General features: G+C 37.8%; 1 protein-coding gene across 5 annotated transcripts in view; it reads right to left on the reverse strand.

Moving 5' to 3' along the window:
- The window catches only part of TBC1D19 (TBC1 domain family member 19), a 187,668-nt gene extending 177,671 nt beyond the window's left edge, over window positions 1–9,997 (reverse strand). For all 5 annotated transcript variants that reach the window (XR_002823879.1, XR_002823880.1, XR_002823877.1 and 2 more), the window contains exon 1: window positions 9,791–9,997. Coding sequence is in view for 2 of the 5 variants with exons in the window: in XM_023730229.1 (XP_023585997.1) it covers window positions 9,791–9,889 (99 nt within the window). In the remaining 3 variants the exon portion in view is untranslated. The remainder of the gene's footprint in view (window positions 1–9,790) is intronic.
- Window positions 9,998–11,203: the final 1,206 nt, after the last annotated feature.

Raw genomic sequence — 11,203 nt, forward strand, 5'->3', positions numbered from 1 at the left:
AAACAACAAAATGTTAAAAAAAAAAAAAAAAAAAACTACCAACCTAGAAATCTATAAACAGAAAAAAAATATTTTAAAAATGAAGATAAAATAAAGGCATCATTGACAAACAAAAACTGAGGAATTTGTCACCAGAAAGTCTGCATTTAAAACCAACAACCAAACCCACTGCCATCAAGTCAATTCCAATTCATAGCAACTGTCTAGGATAGAACAGAACTGCCCCATAGGGTTTCCAAGAAGCGACTGGTGGATTCGAACTGCCAACCTTTTGGTTAGCAGTGAAGCTCTTAACCACTGTGCCACCAGGGCTCTAGAAAATCTGCACTTAGAGAAACACTAAAAAGAATTCTTATGATAGAAAAAATAATAATAATCACAAAGGGAAAAATGGAAATGCAGGAGGAAATGATGAGAAACAAAAAAGACAAATTTGGTTTCAAATGAATAAATATTTACTGAATATTGACTCTACAAAACAAAAATAGAAATGCTTCATAGGACTTAGAATATATGTAAATTTAAAATGAATGATAAAAATAATGAAAGAGATAAGTGAATAAAGTGTTCTAAGTTCTAGCATTACGTTGCAGGGAAACAGTAAAAGTAATAATTTATATAAGACAATAATTAATCAAGAACAAATACTTAAACCTCTAGGGTAACTACAAAAAGAACAGTAAAACAATGTGTTACTATCAAGCCAGTGGAGAGGAAAATAAAATAATAAAAATATATGAACAATCCAAAAGAGTGCAAAAAAAGTGAGAAAACAGCACAAAGAAGATGTATCAAATAAATAACAGATAGTAAAATCAGAGATATAAAATCAAATATATCAGTGAATTCACTAAATGTAAATGGACTAAATAATACAATTAAAACACTATGACTGTCACACTGAATTTAACAAAAAACAACTATATGTTGCTTCAAGAGACACACCTTAAATAAAAAGTCACAGAAAGGGTGAAAGTAAAAGTAGGGAAAAAGTCATACCATTCAACCACTAACCAAAATAAAGCGGGTGTAGTTATATTAACATCAGACAAAACAGACTTTAGGACAATAATCTTACTAGAGATAAAGAAGGACATTTCATAATGATTAAGAAGCTAATGCAACAGGAAGATATTCACAATGTAAATCCATAAACAGTTAATAAAGTAGCCTTAGAATATGTAAAGTAAAAAAAATCAGAGAATTAAAAGGAGAAATAGAGAAATATACAATCATGGTGGGAAATTTTAATATATTTCTTTTAACAGCAAAAAGAACAAGTAAACAAGCATTCAACCAGGTTATAGACGATCTGAACAACACACTTAACAACTTAAACTAAGTGACATGCATAGATAACATGACCCAACAGTAACAGTCAACACACTCTTTACAACTGCACATGGAACATTCAGCAAGCCTCAATAAATTTAAAAGATTTAAATCACCAGAGAATGTTTTCTGACAACACTGGAATTAAAAACCAATAACAAAAATATTAAAAGAAAATCTCAACTTCCTGGAAATTAAGCAATATATTTCAAGGTAACCTTGGGTCATATAAGAAATCACAACAAATAACAGAAAATATTTTGAACAGTAAAATTATGAAAATATAACTTATTAAAATATATCAGAGTAATTAAGGAGAAATTTTTAGCCTTGAATGCATATTTTAGAAAAGAAGACTGAAAATCCATGATCTAAGCTTCTATCTCATGAAATTAGAAAAAGAATATCAAATAAATTCCAAGGAAAGTAATATAGATATGATCCAAAATTAAGAAAAATTCAGCAAAGTCAAAAATTTGTTCTTTGATGAGATTAATAAGATTGATAAAATCCTAGCAAAACTGTTCAAACACACACACCCACCCACACACACAATTACCATTCTCAGAAATGATAACGACCTTTTCACACATTAAAAAAAATAAAAGTTTACTATAAACAACTTTAGGTCAATGATTTATACACATTAAATGAAATGCACAAATTCCTTGAAAACATAACTTCCGAAAACTGAAAATAGAAGGAACAGAAGATACAAATAGTCCTATATCTATTAAAATTGAATCTGTTATCAAAAATCTTGCAAAAACAATATTGAAGAAAAAGAACAAATCCAGAAGACAGACCGTACCCGACTTTAAGACTTACTGTGAAGCTACAGTGATCAAGATAGTGTGGTACTGGTTAAAAAACAGAATCGAGAGCCCAGAAATAGAACCACAAAAATATAGTCTAGTATTTTTGACTGTATGTGACAAAGGAGCAAAGGTAATTCAATGGATCATAGACCTAAATGTAAATGTAAAACTATAAAATGTCTAGAAGATGACATAGGAGAAAATCTAGGTGGCCTTGGATTTAGCAACGAAATTGTAAGATAAAACACCAAAACCACAATCCATGAAAAGAAACAAATAAGTTGGGCTTCATTAAAAAAAACGAACAACTTCTGCTCTGTTAAAGACACTGTTAAGAGAATGAAAAGACAAGCCACAAACTGGGAGAAAATATTTACAAAACAAGTAATTGATAACAAGTTGTATCCAAAATATACAAAGAACTCTTAAAATTCAACAACAAGAAAACAAACCAATTAAAAAATGGGCAAAAATCTGAACAGACATCTCACCAAAAGATATACAGATAACAAATTAAGACACTCAGCATCACATGTCATTACAGAATTGCAAACTAAAAGAACAGTAAGCTATTACTACAGAGCTATTAAGGAGTCCTGGCGGCACAACAAGTTAAGCGCTCAGCTGCTAACCAAAAGGTTGGCGGTTTAAACCACTCAGCAACTCCACGGAAAAAAGACCTGGTGATCTGCTCCCGTAAAGATTACAGACTAGGGCAGTTCTACTCTGTCATATGGGGTCGCTATGAGTTGAAATAGGCCCAGCGGCACCTAACAACAACACATCTATTAGAATTACTAAAATTCAAAACACTGACAACACCAAATTATGAGACTATGGAGCAACAGGAACTCTGATTCATTTCTACTGGGAAGCAAAATGCTACAGCCACTTTGGAAGACAGTTTGGCAGTTTTTTACAAAGCTAAACATTGGCTTACCATATGATGCACCAATTTCACTTCTCAATATTTACTCAAATGACTTGAAAACTTATGTCCACACAGAAACCTGCACATGAATATTTATAGTAGCTTTAGCCATAATTGCCAAAACATAGAAGTAACCCAGATGTCCCTCAATAGGAAAATGCAATATTATTCCAGCAAAATAAAAATGAACTATCAAGCTATATGACAAACATCTATACAATACTGCACTAGAGGTCCTAGCCAGTGCAATAAGACAAGAAAAAGAAATAAAAGGCATACAGATTGGAAAGGAAGAAGTAAAACTGTCTTTATTCACATATGACCCATATACTTGGAAAATCCTAAGTAATCTATAAAAAAGGTATGATAGAATAAGTAAGTTTATCAAGATCTCAGGATACACAGTAAATATGTAAACATCAATTTTATTTCTATATAAAATAAGACTCATTTTCATTAGACTCATTAACAACCTGCAATATGCAGATGACACAACCTTGCTTGCTGAAAATGAAGAGGGCTTGAAGCACTTACTGATGTAGATCAAAGACCACAGCCTTTAGTATGGATTAAACCTCAAAACAAAGAAAACAAAAATCTTCACAAGTGGACAAATAAGCAACATCACGACAAACGGAGAAAATATTGAAGTCGTCAAGAATTTCATTTTACTTGGATCCACAACCAACAGCTATGGAAGCAGTGGTCAAGAAATCAAATGACACATTGCATAGGGCAAATGTGCTGCAAAAGATCTCTTTAAAGTGTTAAAAGCAAAGATGTCATTTTAAGAACTAAGGCGCACCTGATCCAAGCACCTGTTTTCAATTGCCGTACATGCATGTGAAAGCTGGACAATGAATAAGGAAGATGGAAGAAGAATTGATGTCTCTGAATTGCAGTGTTGGCGAAGAGTACTGAATATACCATGGACTGCCAAAAGAGTGAACAAATCCGTCTTGGAAGAAGTACAGCCAGAACGCTCCTTAGAAGCGAGGATGGTAAGACTTTGTCTCACATACTTTGGACATATTATCAGAAGGGACCCGTGCCTGAACACGGACATCATTCTTGGTAGAGTAGAGGGTCAGCAAAAATAGAGGAAGACCCTCAAGTAGATGGACTGACACAGTGGCTGCAACAATGGGATCAAACATAACAACAACTGTGAGGATGACACAGGACTGGGCAGTGTTTCGTTCTGTTGTACACAGGGCCACTATGAGTCAGAACCGACTCAATAGCACCTAACAACAACAATGACAAAAAAATGGGAAAAAAAAAAACATTTATAACAGCACTGAAAAACATGAAATCCTTAAGGAAAAATCCAACTAAATGTGTGCGAGATTTGTTTGCTGAAACTACAAAATATTGACAAGAGAAAATAAAGAAGATATAAATAAATGGAGAGATACAGGTGTTCATGGAGCAGAAATTATCATATTATTAAAAGGTCAATTCTCCTCAAATTGATCTATAGATTCAACATAATCCCAATCCAAATATCCAAATCCCAGCAATCTTTTTTGCAGTAATTTACAAGCTGATTCTAAAATTTGTATGTCAAGCTAAAGGACCTAAAATAGCCAAAAAAAAACTTTTGAAAAAGAGGAAAAAAAAATTTGAAGTTGATTTCAAGACTTACTACGAAGTTACAAAAATCAAGACAATGTAATAATGGCATAATGATAGACAAACAGATCAATGGAACCGTATAGAAAGTCCAGAAGTCGTTAATGTTGTTGTTAGGTGCCAACTCATAGCAACCCTGTGCACAACAGAACAAAACACTGCCCAGTCCTGTGCCATCCTCACAATGATTGTTATACTTGAGCCCACTGTTGCAGCCACTGTGTCAGTCCGTCTCCTTGAAGGTCGTCCTCTTTTTTGCTGACCCTCTACTTTACCAAACATGATGTTCTTATTCAAGGACTGATCCTTCCCGGTAACATGTCCAAAGCAATAATCTCAAGGAGCATTCTGGCTGTACGTCTTCCAAGACAGATTTGTTTGTTCTTTTGGCAGTCCATGGTATATCCAATATTCTTCGCCAACACTAATTCTAAGGTGTCAATTCATCTTTGGTCTTCCTTATTCAGGAAATGACAGAATACCAACTGAGATGTCTCAACAAACTGATGCAGTGCTGGAAGTGCTCACTTGTCTACTGCAAAGAAATTTGGAAGACAGCTACTTGGCCAACCAACTGGAAGAGATCCATACTTATGCCTATTTCAAAGAAAGGTGATCCAACAGAATGCAGAAATTACCGCACAGTATCATTAATATCACACGAAAGTAAAATTTTGCTGAAGATCATTCAAAAGCAGCTGCAGTAGTACACTGACAGGGAATTGCCAGAAATTCAAGCTGAATTCAAATGAGGACGTGGGACCAAGGATATCACTGCTGATGTCAGATGGATCCTGGCTGAAAGCACAGAATATCAGAAAGATGTTTTACCTGTGTTTTATTGACTATGCAAAGGTATTGGACCGTGTGGCTCATAACAAATTATGGATAACATTGTGAAGAATGGGAATTCCAGAGCACTTGATTTGTGCTCATGAGGAACCTGTACATAGACCAAGAGGCAGTTGTTTGAACAGAACAAGGGGATACTACGTGGTTTAAAGTCAGGAAAAGTGTGTGTCAGGGCTGTATCATTTCACCATACTTACTCAATCTGTATGCTGAGCAAATAATCCAAGAAGCTGGAATATATGAACAAGAACGGGGAATCAGCATTGGAGGAAGACTAACAATCTGTGTTATGCAGATGACACAACCTTGCTTGCTGAAAGTGAAGAGGACTTGAAGCACTTACTGATGAAAATCAAAGAATACAGCCTTCAGTATGGATTACACCCCAACATAAAGAAAACAAAAATCCTCACAACTGGACCAATAAACAACATCATGATAAACGAAGAAAAGATGGAAGTTGTCAAGAATTTCATTTTACTTGGATCCACAATCAACACCCATGTGAGAAGCAGTCAAGAAATCAAACAAGGCATTGCATTGGGCAAATCTGCTGCAAAAGACCTCTTCAAAGTTTAAAAAGGAAAGATGTCACCCTGAAGACTAAGGTGCACCTGACCCAAACCATGGTGTTTTCAATCACCTCGTATGCATGCAAAAGCTGGAAAATGATTAAGGACAAAACAGCTTATATATATATATGTATGTATATTATATATACACACACATACAGAGAGAGAGACTGAGAAGGAGATTTTTATTAACTCATACATATATTCAATTGATTTTGAACGAGGAATTTAAGGGAGTAAGGATAGTTTTTTTCCTCAATAAATCCCCTGTAGCCCGTTGCCATCGAGTAGATTCCGACTCATAAATCCTGGAAATATCGGACTTTCATATGCATAAAACAAAAACAAGTGTTACCTTGTACCATATACAAAAATTAAATCAAAGTGGACCATAGACTTAAATATAAAAACTAAAACTAAAAAACTTTTAGAACAAAAAAAACCTGGAGAAACTTTTTGAGACCTTGGGTTAGGCAATGATTCTTAGGTTGGGCACAAAAAGGGTGAATCATAAAAGGATAAATTGATAAATTTTATGTTATCAAAATTTAAAACTTTTGCTCTTTGAAAAACTCAATTAAGAAAATAAAAAAATAAGCCACAGACCGAGAGAAAACATTTGCAAAACATATATGATAAACAACTTGTTCCATATATAGTTGTTGCAACTCACCAATAAAAAGACAAACAATACAATTTTTTTTCAATGGGCAAAAGATTTGAACAGAATACTTCACAAGAAGATGTAAGCACATGAAAAAATCCTCATCATCACTAGTTATTAGGGAAATGCAACTAAAGCTACGATGAGATATCATCACACCCCTACAAGAGGAGTATAATTAATAAAAATTCATAAAAAACTGACAATGTCAAATACTAGTAAGGACTCAAGGCAACGGAAACTCTCATAATTGCCTGTGGGGATTCAACATGGTACAACCACTTTGGAAGTGTACAGAATTAAACATACATTTACCTTAGATTAGCAATTCCACTCCTAGGTATTTACCCAAGAAAAATGAAAACAGTTATTTATATAAAAACCTATACAAGAATATTTATATCAGCTTTACTCATAATCTCTAAAAGCAGAAAAAATGCAAATGCTCATCAACCAATGAATGGACAACTCAATCATGATTCATCCAAACAATGGAATACTACTCAGCAATAAAAAGTAACAGAACACCCACCCAAAAGCAAAGAGGAGAAGGCAGGAAGGGAGAGGAAAACTGGATAAATGGACATGAGGAAAGGAGCCCTAGTGGCACAGTAGTTAAAGCACTGGACTGCTAGCCGAAAGGTCAGTGGTTCAAAACTACCAGCAGCTCTGTGGAAGAAAGATGTGGCAGTCTGTTTCCATAAAGATTTACAACCTTGGATGAATCCAAAAAAAAAAAGAAAAGAAAAGAAATGTTGGAGAGGCTGCAGGGAGACTGGAACTCTTATGCACTGCTGGTGGGAATGCAGAATGGTACAACCATTTTTGAAAATGATATGGCACCTCCTTAAAAAGCTAGAAATAGAAATACCATTCAATCCAGCAATCCACTGCTAGGAATATATCCTAGAGAAATAAGAGTCATCACACAGATAGACATATGCACACCCATACTCATTGCAGCATTATTCACAATATCAAAAAGATGGAAACAACCTAAGTGCCCATCAACAGAGGAATGGATAAACAAACTACGGTACCGACACACAGTGGAATACTACGCAACGATAAAGAACAATGATGACTCTGTGAAACATCTCACGACGCAGATTAATGTGGAGGGCATTATGCTGAGTGAAATAAGTCAATCACAAAGGACAAATACTGCATGAGATCACTATTATAAAAACTCATGAAAAGGTTTATACACAAAAAAAAACAATCTTTGATGGTTCCGAGGGAGGGGAGGGGTGGGGTGGGAAAACACTAACTAGACAGTTGATTAGTGGTAACTTTGGTGAAGGGTAAGACAGTACACAATACTGGGGAAGTCAGCACAGCTTGACCTAGGCAAAGTCATAGAAGCTTCATAGACACATCCAGACTCCCTGAGGGACTGAATTACTGGGCTGAGGGCTGGGGACCATGATCTTGGGGGACATCTAGCTCAACTGGCACAATATAATTTATAAAGAAAATGTTCTACATCCTTCTTTGGTGAGTACTGTCTGGGGTCTTAAAAGTTTGTGAGCTGCCATCTAAGATATGTCTACTGTTCCCATCCTATCTGGAGCAGAGGAGAATGAAGAAAACCAAAGACACAAGGGAAAGATTAGTCCAAAGGACTAATGGACGACAACTACCACAGCCTCCACCAGACTGAGTCTAGCACAACTACATGGTGCCTGGCTACCACCACTGACTGCTCTGACAGGGACCACAATAGAGGGTCCGGGACAGAGCTGGAGAAAAATGTAGAACAAAATTCTAACTCACAAAAAAAAAAAAAAAAGACCAGACTTACTGGCCTGACAGAAACTGGAGAAAACCTGAGAGTATGGCCCCCTGGACACCCTTTTAACTCAGTACTGAAGTCACTCCTGAGGTTCATCCTTCAGCCAAAGATTAGACAGGCCCATAAAACAAACAATAATACACATAGCTCAACCATGTACATGAGACTAAATGGGCACACTAAGCCAGGAGCAAGGAAGAGAAGGCAGGAGGGGACAGGAAAGCTGGACTAATGGAAATGGGGAACCCAACGTCAAGAAGGGGAGAGTGTTGACACATAGTGGGGTTGGCAAACAATGTCACAAAACTGTGTATTAATGAGAAATTAGTTTACCCTGCAAACCTTCATCTAAAGCACAATTTAAAAAAAAAAAAATGACAGCCTTGGAAACCCTACAGGGTCCCTGTGAGTCGGAATCCACTGAGGGTAGTGGGTTTGGTTTGGGAGATGAAGAGTGCTGACACAATGGGAGGATCGCATTCAATGCCACAAAACAATTTGTGTATAAATTTTTGAATGAGAAGCTAATTTGTACTGTAAACTTTCACCTAAAGCACAATAATAAAGTAACAACTGAAATACACAACATGGATGAATCTCAGAAACATTGTGCCAAGCGACAGAAACCAAGCTCAAAAGTCTACATACTGTATGACTCCCTTTATATGACATTCAGAAAAAAGGCAAAGACATCCTGATTAACCCGCGCACCCGCATTAGAAAATACTCAACAAATGCTGAGTTAGCGGATAAAGGAGATATCACTGCAGGTAAAGTGCAAGAAGAGCATAGATTAACGGGAAAGCAAAAAAAGCACCTGAACGCCTACACCCACCCACAGGACCGAAAAAGTGAAGGAAAGCGTGGTCCAAAGATACCTTCACTGAGTTCAGCAGCTTAAAAAATTGGGCCCTGTAACGACTATACGAACAGATCAATGAATAGCCTCAGCGTTTCTCTGGCCTGAAGAAAGGCGTGATGCGCCCCACCCTTTTTAAAAATCTAGTTTCCCTACGCCTGGGGCTGAGCAAGCAAAGCTTGCTTGTACCTGGAAGGGAGGTTTTTCCGTGCACCGCAGCGGAGCTGGAGAAACCAGCGGTGGCCTCCTACTTAGACTGGTAGGTGTAGAAGGAGATGCGGCATCACCGCGGCCCCGCCCGCCTCGCTCCCTTCCCACTCCGCCTCACTTACCCAGGCCTGCCGCTCCAGCTGAGCATACAAATTGGAGCCTTTGAGCTTTTGGACTATATGAGCAATAATGAGAGACAGATCCGACTCCTCCTGCAACATTTCCCCTTGCCCTAGCCCGCCAAAGCGCGGGGACAGGCCGCCGGCGCGGAGAGAACGGGCTACGCGGTCCCACTCTGGGGCAGTGACACTTCTGCGGGACCTTATTACGTCGGTACTCCCCCGGCGGGCGTTACCCGGCAACTGCCGGGCCGTGTGTCCGTCTCTCTCTTGTCCCCCCCTCGCCCGGAGGTCTCAACACCTGCGTTCCGCCGGAGGAAAACGACTTGGCGGGGATAGCTTTTCATTGTATTCATTGTTCCTGCTCAGGCTATAGTTGAAAGGCGAGAACAGAAGCTCTTTTCCCCAGAGTTACAGCGCCTCTGATGCACGAGGGGAACCCAAAAAGTTGTGTATTTTTGCGTGCTTACTATAGGGTCGCTATGAGTCGGAATTGACTCCACAGCAACAGGTTTATAAAGGACCCATTCTCTTTCACTTCTCAATCACTGCGGAAACAGGACTACCCACAGTAATAAGGCAAACTGCACCCCAAGAATTGTCAGGCTATGACACCAAGTGTGTGAACTTGGGCAAGGTTCTTAAATTTCAGAACTCGGGTTTTGCATCTGTAAAATAACACCCAGTCCACAAAATGTGACGATTAACTGAGGTAACAATTTTGAAGGTGCCTAGCACTGTACATAGCACTCATATGTGGTTTACTCATGCATGGTTTACTTTCCCTTGTTCCATTTCTTCTATTCTCTGAGATCCTATGCCAGGAGTAAATAGACAACCTCTTCTTATCCAACAGCTACAATTTAACCAAGAAGCATTTATTGATAGGTTTTCTGCAAAGCATTGGCAATTCCAGGATTAATAAAACGTCCCAGTTTTCAAGAAACTTACAGTCAAGATTCCTCCCCTTCCATTCATTCATAATTCATTCAGCTTTCACCATGAGTTGGAATTGACTGGACAGCAATGGGTTTTGTTTTGTTTTTCAATTTACTGAGCATTTATATACAAGGAACTGTGTGGCCACAAAGATATATAAAACATGGTTCTTGCCTAAAAGGAAATACATCAAAAATTTTTTGGAGTGGGAGTTCCGGCAAAATGGCACTGTAGGTAAAAGCACCACGCCATCCCTCCACAGCAAAGATCCGAAAAACCAAGCCGAACAGAGAAAACAACAATCCTGAAACCCTAAACATCAAATGAAGAGATAAAGAACTCAGCCAAGCACCAAATGAAGTGAGAAAACTGACAGAGAATGGAGAGCAAGGAGAGATTCATGCAGAGGTCCCCTACCAGCTAACGCAGTGTGGATCCGCCATCTTGGACTCCTATCAGAGACCAGAAAACAGGGGA

This window comes from Trichechus manatus, unplaced genomic scaffold, assembly GCF_000243295.1.
Source record: "Trichechus manatus latirostris isolate Lorelei unplaced genomic scaffold, TriManLat1.0 scaffold00034, whole genome shotgun sequence".
NCBI lineage: Eukaryota > Metazoa > Chordata > Mammalia > Sirenia > Trichechidae > Trichechus > Trichechus manatus.